At 45.4% G+C, this 15243-nt stretch overlaps 1 protein-coding gene across 2 annotated transcripts in view; it reads left to right on the top strand.

Annotated features, from left to right (window-relative positions):
• The first annotated feature begins 5333 nt into the window (after positions 1–5333).
• Positions 5334–15243, top strand: part of NPR3 (natriuretic peptide receptor 3) — a 61877-nt gene continuing 51967 nt past the window's right edge. For both annotated transcript variants that reach the window (XM_063087199.1, XM_063087200.1), the window contains exon 1: positions 5334–6090. In XM_063087199.1, the coding sequence (XP_062943269.1) occupies positions 5334–6090 (757 nt within the window). The remainder of the gene's footprint in view (positions 6091–15243) is intronic.

A 15243-nucleotide genomic window follows, 5' to 3' on the forward strand; every position in this document is an offset into this window, starting at 1 on the left:
AATATCTGAGGTTGGGAATCCAGCACCAATACACAAGTGATTGACAAAAGGCTTCCCCCAGGGAAGCCACTGTTAACAAATATTATACCATAAGGTCTGTTGTAATCAGGCAGTAGATAATTACAAACAAGTTGCACACAAACCATATTGTTTAGAGTTTTGAATTCATTCATTCATTTCATAAGCATATATTGAACTCTTACTCGTTATAATACTTTTTACCAGGCATTGAAGGGAATGTCATAAGAGCTGCCATTTATTAAGTTCCTATTGTGTACTAAGCACTGTGCATCTGCTTTTTTCCAACCTTGCTTCTACAATATCAGGACAATATCTCCATTTTAGAAGTGAAAAAATGAATGAAAGTGTAGAAACTGAGGTCAAATAAGTTACGTGATAACCTTTGGGCATGTTTGTGAGGTTTCTTGATGCTCTTTCCACAGTATTACCCTAGAGATTGGGTCCCAACCCAAACATACCTCCCTGTAAATGGAAATAAAATTTAGTGTGATCATGAACCTGAGGAATGTTATAAAAACTCAGGTGGGAGAAGAGAATGTTTCTGAGACTTGGGGACGTTAGGATTAAGGAAGAAAGTAAGACCCAATGGCTGTGCATGTTGCCCTGAGGAAAGTTTTCCAAAATTCCATTTTACATATTTACGTGCCTTCTTAATCCCTTTTGGAAGAATGCAGTGGGCAATTAAAGAAGCCAGTTAAAAATAGTCAGTATTGGTATGCATGAAGTTGAGGCCCATACACTTATTTTTGCGAATGTAATAATCTACATAAAATAACTTGTCTTTAAATCAATAATATGAAAATTCTTCATGTGGTTTGCAAATCTCAGGCCAGTATCCAGGTTAAATCACAGACCACCTATACATTTTTTGGAAGTCTTTCCAATGTCACTTTGTCTTAGGACATCTTCAAAGAAGTGAAAAATATTTGCAATTGACAGAAACCTAAAAGGATAGTAATATAGAAACAACTCTATTTTCAAAAGAACCCTTCAAGGCCACATTTCACTACAGTCTCTGATGAAATTGAATCATAAATTTAAATAGAAAAAAATTGTAATTTCTATTATTTGGAGTGCTGGCAAAAAAAGAAAAGAAAAAGAAAACATTGTAGATTTTTATAAAAAGAAAAGGGGTCAATGAATAGAGTCCCTGCTAAGGAAAGCTAAAACCTACAGGCAACGTTTTAATTTAATTTTTTGGCGTACACTGATTTTTCTACCACTTCTTGAATGGTTCCCTCTAAAACACCAACTATACATTAAAAACGAAATCTGAACACTCATTAAATTACAGAAATGTTCTTAAATTATGTGTGATGTTCTTTCATCTCTTCTGCCTCTAGGGGGAAGTGTGTTTTCAACAATTGTGTCCCCAGAAGATATTTTCTTGTGGGCGACAGGCTTCACAGGGCTATTTTCTAATATGACCTCAGGGGAGAGGAGACTCTGAAAATTTGGATGAGCTCTTACTTTAGAGGTTGCACCCAGGATTCTGAGGGAGAAGGGTTATAGAGATTGTTACAATTGGTGGAGAAAACTTCCTTCTGATAGCATTTCTAATACATTTCAAAGAATCACTTTTAAGTTTCTCTATATAGTGCTGTCTTTCCTGGTAGTAGAGGAATAACATATAGACACAAGTTTCATAAAGCTGGAAAACAAACAGTTGAATACTTTATAGAAAACCTGCCATCATCTTTTAATAGTTTAAATTAAAAAAATATGATTCATGAATATAGATGAAAATAATTCTAATCCTACAAAAAGTGTATTAGTTTCTGTAATATCACTTTTAGGGCTAAAATTGTCTTTGTAAAAATTGGCTAGTTTTATTTTATTTTGCAACATTTCCACATAATTTCCCTTTGTTTTCCTTCAACAATTATAGCCAGAAAGTATTTTTGCCACAGTAAAAAGGTTAACATTCTTTTGAACGTTAAAAGTGCTTCTTTCCCCCCCGCATCTCAATGTTTTTCAGAATTGAGAGGAAAAATGTTTAAAAATTGAGTTCAAGGGATGAGTTATCTCTATTTTCTCCATGTTTTCTTCTTTCTTGTTTGATCATTTTTATAATTAAAGTGCTGCAAAAATTCTATTATAGTAGATGCTGTTATATTATTATAATTATGTTATTCTCAGCTTCACTGTGCTGTAGTAGTCTCAAAACTTAGCTATATATGAAGTTAAAGTTTGATATAAAGAATGTTATTACTTAAAGTGGAAATTAGCCTTGTACCCAACCCTTTTTTAGATGATATAATAGGTAGTATATGGTTTATTTCTAATCCAATCTCATTTAAAAATATTCTCAAGGGATGAAGAGGTATTTAACTATGTCATTTATATTCTTTGTACCTCAATTCTTTATCTAGAGTGTGAGAGTGTTAATCTGGGTGACTTCTTAAGTCTTTTCTGGCCCTAGGATTATAGAACTCCATGATATTTACACAAACTTTCAGCTGGTTGTGAAAAATCTAATTTGATGGAGAGTAAACAAACCCATAACATTAATATCCATGCACTTACATTATTTGGTGGGTCTTCCTATAATCTTGTGCCTGTTTTCATTTGAAAAACTTTCTTTAAAACCCTAATTTCTGCTCACTGGAATTTTTAAGTGGTGTTTTGAGCAACAGCAAGAGCAGTCATACTGGCTTTTCTCGTTTTTTTCTGTCACCTTGGGAGCTCTTCCCTTCCACAGCGTCGTCTCGCCTGTGCTCTTTAGTGACAAGTTGAAAGTTGAGAGCTCCTTTCCAAAGGCCACAGACAGGCTACGGGTGCTCGCCTAACGCGATCGCTCTGCCCTGCTGCTGACCCACGGGCGAGGCTGGCAGCGCCGGTGCCACTGAAACCCCAGACTCTGCGAATAAGCCCACATCACACACTGCAGAATCACGTCGTCACCGGTCTGTGTTCACCAGACACAGTAACGGGCAACCCCTGTTCCTTCACGTCTCCTGGCAACCAGTTTTGAAATCCATTAAGACCCTTGGAAGTCGGGATTTAACTGTTGTTCTGTCGTTGTTGTTTTTCATCTATGATCCCATAAACGCCTGTCTCCCTCCAAGGATTTCAGGAAGGATTTAATTACTGTGAAACGCTGAATCTCAGTTTCCAGTGTGTGTGGATTATCTTGGTGGTGGAATTAAATTTTATACAGATGCCTCGTTTGCTACTGGTTAGCAGCTCTAATTAAATAAATGAAAGTTCTCGCAGGAGTTAGAAGCTCCTACTTGCACTGAAGATTTTAGGCATCACAGTGCATAATCTGAAATGTAAATGACTCAGAGGACGAAACGTTACCCACAATTACGTTTGCGGTGTCAGAAAGAGCGATAAAGAGACAAGTGTTAAGGGCGGCGAGCGCTGATGCCTGCAGTTGCCGCAGCCCCGGAAGCCCCAATTAACCTTTTCTCGGTCACGAATGAGAGCGAGCGCTTTATGGCCCTGGAGTAAAAAGAGGCAGCGCCTGGGGCGGTGGCTCCGGCGTTAAGAGTCGGGTGCAACTTTCTGCCGAAAGAGGGCGTTGGTCTCAGACTAATGGAAATTCGTGGACACGGACGCACAGTGAAATGAAAGGCATTCAAAACATTTTCAATTTATTTTAATTTGCGGGACTTAAGTGTCTGAATTCTCCCGTCCGAGGTAGCATGTTCACATGCAAGTGACTTCGGTGTGTTTCCAGTTCTCTTCCGACCTGACCAGCCACGCGGCGGACTCTGGCGATGCTCCTCAGGCCACCGATTTCTCCACAGCGGTTTCCATCCTGTCTCCACTGCTGTCGTGGCTGTGACCAGTGGCAGGACGAGGTCTCCGAGGCAGGACCTCTGTCGGCATCTCAGAGCCCCGAGCACGGTGCCATGCGCGCTCCGGAGAAGCAGCAGTTGGATCCCCGAGCTCTCGGGTTGGAGGGGAGAATGTGTCCGTACCTAGGGGACCCTCTGGGGGACGTTTTGGGGAGACAGTCCCGTTACTTAGCTATCTGCTTTAGCAAACAAAGCCCCGAGGACGCCTTGGAGATGCTTTTCAAGCTTTGTGACATCTCCAGAAACCAAACCTTTCGCTCGCTTCTGGGAGCAACAAGTTTCGCTTTCCTGCTCTCAGTGCGCCGGCGGAGGGTCTGTGCATGCGACACGGCGACACCGGTACCGTAGCGACTCCAGCACGAACCCGCTTGGCCCAGAGGGAGGGGACCTGGTCGGGGCGGGGGAAGGAGGGATGCGGGTAACGCCTGGGCCGGCCCGGCAGACCAGGTCCGCGACCAGCGGACTGCACTGGGACCTTGATCCTTGTTCCCCGACCTTGCTCCGGAGGACCTGGGAGGTCAGGTGCTCTTCCCTAGTCGGCGCGTCAGGAGGGAATGTGGCCAGAGCGAGATCGAGGTGAGAGCAAGAGGGAGTTTTGCACCAAAACTAGCAATTTCTAGAACCACTCCTTTCTCCCAATCACGTTTTTTTTTTTTTCTTGCACAGTGTGAGTGTGAGTGTGTGTGTGTGTGTGCGCGCGCGCGCACTTTACTTTCAAACACGTTTCCTTTTTTAAAGCCCGGAGCTGGAGAGAGCTTGGCCAGGGAGAGGCGGGGATGGCAGAGGCGCGCGGCGCGGTGGGGGCTCCCACCGGTGCAGACGTGGGCGGTTGCTGCTTTAAGGAACAGGCAGAGGGCCGGCGAGGCGTGGGGGTCGGGGGCAGGGAAGGGGCGCGGGGAGGAGCCCTGAGGTACGAATGTAAGTGAGAGACTCCCCCAGCCCAGCCCCCACTTCTCCCCTCCCCCTCCCCCGCACTGGAAATACCAGCCAGCCTCGCAGCAGCGCCATGTGTGGTAACGCGCTCCGCCGCTGCCACGCTATTTAAACGCGGGCTATGGATCCAGAAACCAGCGCGAATCAATGAGATTAAACGCGAGGGAGATGCACCGTCAATGACAAGCACTTGGCCAAGTCTAACTTTTTTTTTTTCTTTTACAAATGCGCTTTCAAAAGCAACGCCCAAATAAGAAGCCACCTCTAAGCAAAATAGTATATGTATAAAGGGAGGGCGAATATATCTGTATTTATAATAAGTATATATATAAGTATATTACAGACGCACAGGTTTACACCCGGTGAACTTTTTCTTCTTGTGTTTTTTTTTTTGTTTTTTTTCAAAAAACGAGTGACATTGCAGAGGACTCTTCCCCTCAGGGGGTATTCTGTTTTCTTAGAGCGCCCAAGGGGGCGCAGGGACCGCGGAGAGAAGAGTGGGGAGGAAGGCGGAAGGGTGGTTGGGGGGCGAGGGCGAGTCGGCGGCGCGGGCAAGCGCTTCCTCGCGGCACGATGCCGTCCCTGCCGGCGCTCACTTTCTCCGCGTGCGTCCTGCTCGGCTGGGCGCTGCTGGCTGGCGGCACGGGTGGCGGCGGCGGCCGGGGCGCGGGCCCGGGCGGCGGGCGCCGGGAGAGAGAAGCGCTGCCGCCGCAGAAGATCGAGGTGCTGGTGTTGTTGCCCCAGGATGACTCGTACTTGTTCTCGCTGGCCCGCGTGCGGCCGGCCATCGAGTACGCGTTGCGCAGCGTGGAGGGCAACGGGACTGGGAAGCGGCTGCTGCCGCCGGGCACTCGCTTCCAAGTGGCCTACGAGGACTCAGACTGCGGCAACCGCGCGCTCTTCAGCCTGGTGGACCGCGTGGCGGCGGCGCGCGGCGCCAAACCCGACCTCATTCTAGGGCCGGTGTGCGAATACGCGGCGGCGCCCGTGGCCCGGCTTGCGTCGCACTGGGACCTGCCCATGCTGTCGGCCGGAGCACTGGCCGCCGGCTTCCAGCACAAGGACACCGAGTACTCTCACCTCACGCGCGTGGCGCCCGCCTACGCCAAGATGGGCGAGATGATGCTCGCCCTGTTCCGCCACCACCACTGGAGCCGCGCCGCGCTGGTCTACAGCGACGACAAGCTAGAGAGGAACTGCTACTTCACCCTCGAGGGGGTCCACGAGGTCTTCCAGGAGGAGGGTTTGCACACGTCCGCCTACAGTTTCGACGAGACCAAAGACTTGGACCTGGACGACATCGTGCGCTACATCCAGGCCACTGAGCGAGGTGAGCAGGAGCGTGTCCCAGGCCCCCGGCCCTAACCCAGCCGCTCTCCCTGGCTCCCTCTCCACACCCGGGCACTCCTCTGCGGACCCCACTGCCCTCTTCGGCGCCGAAGACCCGGGGAGGGAGCGCGCGGGGACTCGGTCAGGTGTGCGCCGTCCGGCTGCGACCCCCTTTGACGATCGCCCATCCGGACCGAGGGGATACGTAAAGGACTCCAGGGAGGTGCCGGGGCGGGGGCCGGGGGCTGAGCCCGCCGCTGTCGCGTGCCCACGTCCGACAGGTGCTGTGAAGCCGTCTGGGTTGTTTCTTCCTCGCTCCCACTTCCCCGGCGCGGGGCTGGCGGGTAGGGGCTCCCTCCCCGTGCCCTGCTCCAACCAGGGTCTGAAGCGTGAGGAGGCCGGAAGAACTTTGACCCAGTCCTTTCCCGACGTGCGCCCCCTCCGAGTGCGGAGCGTCGTGGGCGCTGCGCAGCCGCCGCCGCTGCTTGGCCAGCCCTGGTCTCCCGGCTTCCCTGGCTGCCCCTTCCACAGACCCCAGGTTTCTTTTAAAGGCTCATTGTATCTCTGTCCTCATTCCTTCCATGGTCCCTCCAGCCCCTTATAAACGAGCTTCTGTGGTTTCCACCAAAAATGCCTCGCTGTGTCTGGACTCAGGCGACACTCACTTCCTCCGGCACGTTTGGGTCGCAGTCCCTACAGCGCGCAGAGCTGGGCTTTGCGGGAGCGCGCTCTGTAGACGCGGGCGCTGAACCTCCTTCAACCTGCCCCCCTCCTCGGCCCCCCCCCCCAGGTTTTCTCCGCGGGTCTCTGGGGGTTTGGAATAAAATCCGAACTAGGCAAAGAGCTACAGGTCACCGACACGTAATCGCGGAAGCCCCCAGCGCAGCTCATGTTACTGCAGGGTAGAAGGTGCGGGAAGGCGGGCTGAGAGCTCAGCACGGAGCAGTTCTCTCCTGCCTCCTGCCGGGGTTGAGGTACAAAGCGTTCAGGGAATCCCGCCTCTGCGCCCCCGCGGCGCGCACGCGCCTGCAGTGTCAACGGTGCGATCCCGGCAAAGTTCCCCGCGACCCCGGTGCCAAGCGGGTGAGACCGAAAGTGAACCGGGCTGAGCCAGGCGCGGGGTTCGTCCACGACTCGGCACGGCCGGGCACCTGGGCTCTGGCCATAGGGGACAGCGCTACCCGGGACCCGGGGCCTCAGGAACAGGTGAGAGAAGGCAGATGAGCTATGGAGCGTGGCGCTGCAGCTACCCTCCTTCCCAATTTGGTCACCTCGCACTCGAGTGAAGGCACCCTTTAGAGTGAAGAGGCGGGAGGTGTCGACAGTGGGAATGCATGGCCAAGTTTGGAGCGTTCGATCTCCAGGCTGTCTGCGCCCAGTCTCTGCCAGCCAAGCAGGCGGGACGCCGGCTTTGCTGATTATGAGAAAGGGCATTTGTGTCCAAAGACTGCGGACTCCCCTACTTCTTTTCCCTTCCCAGTTCCCAGGTTACCGCAGCCTCTTGCAGACTTCGGGCTGCTTTGGCCCCCAGAACCTGCTGCTTCAGCTCTTCTGCTTTCGAGGGCCAGGAGCTAGAAGTTGGAGACTTCCCAGGGCTGGCTGGGGATGGGGGTGTGTCTCCCTACGGGCAAGATCCACCGTTTGCAAACAAATCTGTGGTGCCGCTGCCCTGTAGGTCCCAATGTCGGCAGTGACCCCAGCGCACGTGGCCTGAGACACAAAGCCGAGGGGATCTGTCAGTCCAGGTGTGGACGGATCGCGGCCACCGGGCCTCCTCAGCCTCCAAATGGTGGCTGAGGCCACAGAGCCGGGAGAAGGGCAGTGCCCTGGTGGGCCTGGGGGCTGGTGTGTGCATCTGGCTTCAGAGAACTTGGGCTGAAGTCTGCTGCTGCTGATTATTTTTCAACCCCCAAAGCCTCATAGATGTTCCCAAGTCTCTCTGCTTTTTTATTTTTTCTTCCAAGTTTGAATTTAGTGGTGAAAGTTTGCTCTGCTGATGTGTATTTTACAGGTGATAAGACTGAGATTTTATATCCTTACTGTAAAACATATTTCCAACAGTGACTTGGCAGATATTTGGAAATATAAAACAAAATAGTTTCTCCCCTAAGCTCTCTCTCCCCTGCTCTCTCTTCCCCCAATTCCTTACTCTCAGGAGAGGAAGTTGCTCCATAACCAAGTTCTCTTGGGGGATCTCTTATAGACACGCTGAATCAAGTTGCTTCCACATAAGCAGTTAATATGTTAAACAGGGGTTCAGTATATGGTTTCAGTGGAGTTTGTGGCTCACTTACCCACTGGTTGGCAGATCTTGGGCTGCTATCAAACCTCTGTACCTCAGGCTTCTCAGGTATAGTGGGGGCAGTTAGAGCACCCACATCGCTGGGAGGGTTAAATGAGCTAACAAACAGGATGTGCCGAAACAGTGTCAGACACATACTAAGTGCTCAATTAATGTGCGGTTTTATTTTAGTTATTATTTTATATATGTGATGATGATCACCTTTGCCCAGAATGGGGGGCCCATGCCATGGGAAAGAATCTGGGCTGAGAAGCAGATGCATTGGATTTGGCATGTCCACTCGGCATCTGAGTTTCTTCCTTTGTGAAATGAGTCAGATGAGAATCAGGCCTCTTCAAACTGATATATGGTGATCCTGACTTGCACTCGCCCAAGTGTAAAAATGTAACTGACAGTGTCGTTGACTCTGAAAATTCCGTATCAACATCATGAACTAAAGTAGAGAGAGAACAATTTTAATACTTTTTCTGCACTTAAGTTCATCTTTAAAACCAAATCACGAATGTCTGAATCTCTTAATGGGCAAAACCCGATAACACCATCGCAAATAATAATATGACTAAAATTTTACTTGGCTATACACTATACTGTAGGAATAAAAACTAACGGACATTCATTTTTCTTTCATCTTAGGGATTTGCCATCTAAGTCAATAATTTAAAAGCATTTTTTCTCTCATATCTTTAGCCAGCATATGATATCACCAGAACAGACACACCCTAGCATATATTATTTTTTAAAATAATGACTTTTATGTAAAGCAGATTCACTTATACAATTGACTGTTGCCTTCAATATTCCCCACTTAACAATAAATTTATTTTTAAAAAGACAGGTTTAGAAATAAATAATTTTTTCAAGCAATAAAAACCAGTCGTCATCTTTTCTGTGCAACTTATAAGATGCAGAACTCAAAATATTCTACACACAACTGTTTTTGTATGAAACTGTAGTTTTATCCTTTTAGTTATTACTCTGTCATTAATCTGGGCCTGCATGAGGACTGTAGAGATAACACTATTTAATCAATACAAGAGTCATTTATTTTTGGAAGTAGTCTGGGGTAAATGACCGAGCGGTTGATCAGCAGAATATTTAAGCAAAGAACCCATGATAAGAGTAAAATAACTAACATAGCAGGGGAAAAAAGAAGCATTGTAGGCTACAGCTTAGAAATTCTGAAGGCCTTTGGGGCAGATGAAGCTTCATGAACAGCAAAAATGAACGTGCAATCTCTATTTTGCAAATGACATCTATTGCTATGCAATGTAGAAACAGCCAGAGAGAAACCTTTTTTGAAAAAAAAATTAGATTTTATTTTTACCAAAGTCAGTTACACAGCTACATAGTTTAAAGTTAGAAAATTACCCAGGTCTAACTAGGAAAAAAAGTTTCCTGTCTCTCCTCCCCATTTTTCACTTTCCAGAGGCAACCATTTTCCACTTTTGTAGCTGTTCCTGTAATTATTTGCCTTTGCATCTAAATAACATGCTCATTTTGATTTTTTCAGTTTTAGGTGTTCTCTCTTGGTAACCCAGTGGAAGATATGATTTACTTCACTTTACTGCCCGTTAGCTACACATGCAAGCTTTCCATCCAGTTATCCTCCCAACATGGCTGTGTCAAAATTTTTGGTTAGCTCAGAATTTAGTATCAGTATTATTATTATTATTACCTTCTAAATGATATTTGTGGGTGAGCCATATAGACCACTACACTGACATTTCCTTTCTTGCCCTACTTTTTCCTTTGTGGTTAAAAAAAAAAGTCTGCTTTTGTCTGTTTGCTTAGTTTCCTATAGACTTACAAGCAAATCATTTTCTAATTCTCTCTTTCAAGTCTCCTGAGCTATTCCAGTTTAGTTATTTTCTAGGCATGCTGCATAGTTGTTACTCTGGGTTCTTTCTTCAGTATCTTCTTAGGACTCTCCTCTCCTTTGAGTGAGATCCCTGCGTGTTCCTCTTTCTAGGTTGTACTATTGTTTTGGAGCACATTCTCCAGGAGCTTTCTGAGAAAGGATAGATGAGAGCTAAATTTTGAGACCTTTCATGACTGGAAATTTCCTCATACTACCCTTATATGTAATTATAGAATTCTAGGTTGGAAATCATTGTCCCTCAAAATTTAACAGCATTGCTCGATTGTCCTCTAAATTCCAACATTGCTTTTAGGAAGCTTGAATCAGTTTGGATTCTGGACTTATTGTTTATCTGCTTTTCTCTCCCCTGCTCCCTGGAAATTATTAGAGTCTTCTCTTTGCTCCCAATGTTTTAACATTTCATTATGATGTGATTTGGTGCCAGTGTTTTGTCTTGTGCACTCGGTAGAAGCTCATGTCTTTTAATTCTGGGAAAATTCCTTGAATTATTTCTTTGATAATTTTATCCCCTGAATTTTCTCTGTTTCCTCTTTCTAGGCTTCTTCTTATTTGGATGTTAGACCTCCTGGATTAATCCTCTGCTTTTCTTATCTTTCTCTTATTTACTGCCTATCTTTTTTGTTTTGTTTTAGGTTTTCTTGCCTGGGTATTTCTTTGACCACTTCCAAAATTAGTATTGAGTTTTGTTTTTTCATTTCTGTTACTGTATTTTCAGTTTGCAGGACATGGCCTTGCTTTGCTTTCCTGCATACCATCCCTTTTTCCCTCTAGGTATAGAATTAAACAGAAGATGGGTGCAGGAGTCAGATGGAGACAATGACAATATCCTTTTTATTACTGATAAAACCGATTGGAAAACATGGATTTAGATCTGTTGCCAAAAGGCCAAAATTCCCCCCAGAATTAGGCAGGGACATCCACTAAATCACAGATAGTGCTTTCAGCTATAGGTCCCTCCTCTGGGAGCAGGCCCCTCATCACATGACAAAAGTAGCTCATAAAGTTCTCTGCAAGCAGACACATCCCAAAGTGGAAAGAAGAAAGGACTAAGCGCAGCATGTTCAGTTTTTTCTTCCAGGCTCACCAGGCAGACCCTTATATCCTTTCCCTCCCTCTTGTTGGGGATGGGGGAAAGGTAAATAAAGGCACATTGAGAGAGGAGGAATGTTAACACATTAGAGGTTGCTCCAAATGGAAACCTGAGACTGGGGAAAGGATTTCCCCGATAACTAAGGTATACCAGCTGGATTGTTTTTGGTTCTCTGTGCTGACTTATATAGCCACCCCTTAACACTTCTTTCTGCCATTCTTAGAGCGATTGCAAGAACATGCTGCAGTAGTGACAAACCATTTACAGAGGATGTGGAGGGAACCAGATAATGGAGGATGGCATGAAACATTGCAAGTTCATTGGCAAGGAGGAGAAAATAGAGCGGGATGAAGAAAAGTCTATCCAGAAACTTAGAATCACACCATCATCCCCTCGTTTAGAAGTTTAACAATTTGATGAAAAATTAATATTTGTAAATTTAATTGTACTTAGATGCAACAAAGCCTGTCTTAACCGGTCTCTACTGATGCAGTTTGCAGGATTATTGGATGCTCTCTCTATGTTCTTCTATAAATCTTATCCATTGTTGGTAAGTGCTGGTGGCTAATATTCTCCTGAGTATGCCATGTATTTGTCATACTTCTCCATATACTTCCCAAGAGTTGTCCCCAAATCTGTCTATGCCAGTTGTGCTTATGATCATAAGTATGTAATTTAATTAGTTATTATGTAAACTGATGAAACATGCATAGAAAGAGAAAACTATTTCAATGGGAACTATTTTAAACCTTTTGACAGATTGTATAAAGGCATGTTGCTAAAAATACTTGCTGTCCCATTAGGTATGAATGAGACAACCATAAGAGATGGGGAACATAATGAAATAGGTAGGATTCTGCACTCTGACTGCTTTGCCTGTGTCATTAAGCGCTTGCTTCAACTTGAACTGAAAGGGTGACAATGTGTATTGTAGGTTTGATTTATCCAAGAAAGACAGTGCTCCACCCATGAAGTTGGAAGTCCAAGTTTTCTTTTGAGAGTTAAGCTACATGGTCAACACAAAATGGATAAAATATAAAATAATTTGAATCTGCTCAGATAGACACAATGCCACTCTGTGTCACTCTTCCTCAGTCTAAGTGGGTACTAGCATTTAAAGAAAGAATGTGTCCATCAGAAGAGCTTAGTGGTGATAGTGATGGGGACTGTCTTAGTCTGCTTTCTGTTGCTATAACAGAATACCACAGACTGGGTAATTTTTAAAGAAAAGAGGTTTATTTAGCTTATGGTTCTAGAGGTTGGGAAGTCTAAGAGCATGGCCTTGGCATCTGGTGAGGACCTCTTGCTGCATCATACCACGGTGGAGGGCATCACATGGCAAGAGGGCAAGCACCTGCTAGCTCAGGTCTCTCTTCCCCCTCTGATAAAGCTACCAGTTCCATGATGGAGGCTCCACCCTCATGACCATATCTAATCCTAATTACCTCCTACAGGCCCCACCTCCAAATATCATCAACACGTGAATTTGGGGATTAAGTTTCCAACACATGGAATTTGGGGGACATATTCAAACCATAGCAGGGAGAGAGAGAAGGAGATGGGGCAGAAAAAAAGGTGCCCCAGAGGCCAGTGTTGGGTAGAGCCCATCTAGGACTTAGGGAAGCTTGTGCTCTGGCCCTAAGACATGGCCTGGAGTTTGTCCCTGGATTAGGTATGTCTCTTAGATGAATGCTTGGTGCTGTCACATTCTGGTGCCTTTGGACACCTGAATCCTCCACCTGACCTTCCTGATTATGATTTCATCCTGACTAGCATCTACTGCTTATAATTTGTCTCTCCAGTTAGCATACCCAGGTATAGGGCATGTTGACACTTAACGTATTCATGACCACTCTGGTCCTCAGTAAATTTAAGTAATCTGCATTTCAGATTATCTATAAACGTCTGAGTTAGGTTATTGGGAGTCTTCCCCTCAGCAATGACTTTACTCTGTATGGGCTGGCAGAATCAGGTTCTGTGTCTGGGGGTTAAGAGCCAGACCCTGTACTATGTTTAGTTGATCAAAAAATGATGAGGGCTGCTTGGTGGCTAGTCAGCCAGAGCTTCCTGGAACCTCCTGGAGACACCCAGTCTTGGAATCCACACTCTTCAAACTTGTCCAACCTCAGCCCCTTGTTGGCTGTTTTGTGGGACACCCTGGCTGTTAGTTTGTTGAAGGGGTTAGAATTGAATCAGGTAAAACAAGGGTCTAAGTCATAACGAATAATTAGGAGTTTCTTTGAAAGCTTCCTTACTGAGACATCTCGGTATTTGATTATCTCAAATATAGGCGGGGTCTCCAAAAAGTTCATGGAAATATTCTTATTATCTTTTCATTTTATTTTTCCATGAACTTTTTGAAGTACTCTCGGATAACTATACTTCCAGGCACAAACCACCCCTACTCCCATAGTTATGGATCTTTAGGAGTTCTGTATTGTTTTAGAGAGTTGTTCTCTAGAGCTTTTACCCTATACATGGAGCCCTTTTGTAGTATGAGATGTCACAGTCATGATCTAACACTCTGGACTAACGTGTGCAATAAACTAAATATAAACAAGAGCCTAACCCATGCAGGTTGCCAAGGCCGCTTTGGCACGGACTGAAGTTTGTTTTACATCTTTCAGCACCCATGCTTTTACAAAGAACATACACATCTTGGAAGGTTGGCATGCATCATGATAATGCGGTTTATGGCACCCAGGTCTCTCCAGGTCTCTCCTCCGCACAGTGTGTATGTGGCAAAACACAGTGGGCCCGGTCATGGGGACTGGGGGCCATCAACAGTGATCAAATTGACTGGATAGTGGCCAAGTCCCCACTTCACCCGAGCCTAGGTATCTCTTGTGTGGTAGGCAACAATGTTCTGCAGTTGCTTAAAGCCTCTCAAATGAGACAGTGTGGATAGAAACTGAGAGAACATGGGGAGGGACGTGGAATCTTGTTCACTATTTCCTATGTATATTGAGACAGCCTGAGAATAATGGTTTAAAATTCAGACAGCCGAAAGCCTGTTGCACTCACTGCATCCTCCAATTTGCCAAACGAATGTTCTCTCTCAAACCAATGGTCTTGCTTTTTCAAAAAAATGTACTTGTATTTACCATGCTATTAAGTATAAAAAGCAGTTGACACTGTTTGCTGTCTCATATTGGGCAAATTTGGTGATTTACTTGATGTATTTTTTTTAAAACTGTTTTGAAATAATTTTGCACTTTTGGAAAAGATGTAAGAAAGTGTAAGGAACTTCTGTACAGACTCCACTCAAATTTTCACCAATTGTTAATTTTTTGCCACATTTGTTTTATTATTCAAAATCTCTTCCCTTCCCTTCTTCTCTTATCGATCTACCACCTATCTACCTACCTATCCATCTGTATTTATTGATATATGTTGTATACATATTCATACACATTATGATAATACTATCTTTTTATGAACTATTTGAGAATACGTACAGGATTATGCTTCTTTACCCCTAAACATTTAAGTATGTGTTTCCTAAGAACAAGGACACTCACTTATATAACCACAGTATAATTATGAAAAGCAAGAACTTTAATGCAAACGCAATTCTATTATCCAGTTTACAGATCTTATTCAAATTTCACCAGTTGTCTCAAACATGCCCTTTATAGCACAACTAGCTTTATTTACTTATTTATTTTAGGGTCCTGAATCCAACCCAGCATCACACGTTGCATTTAGTTTTTGTTCCTTTAAGTCGCTTTCCATTTGAAACGTGGCCTTAGCCTGTCTTTGTTTTTCGTGGAATTGGCCATTTTAAGGAGCATAGGCTAATTATTCTGCATGGACTGCCCCCCACGTTGGGTGTGGGGCCGCTTGCCCTTGGTGAGCTGCAGGCTGCCCACCTGGGGGTTTT

This window comes from Cynocephalus volans, chromosome 2, assembly GCF_027409185.1.
Source record: "Cynocephalus volans isolate mCynVol1 chromosome 2, mCynVol1.pri, whole genome shotgun sequence".
Taxonomy (NCBI): domain Eukaryota; kingdom Metazoa; phylum Chordata; class Mammalia; order Dermoptera; family Cynocephalidae; genus Cynocephalus; species Cynocephalus volans.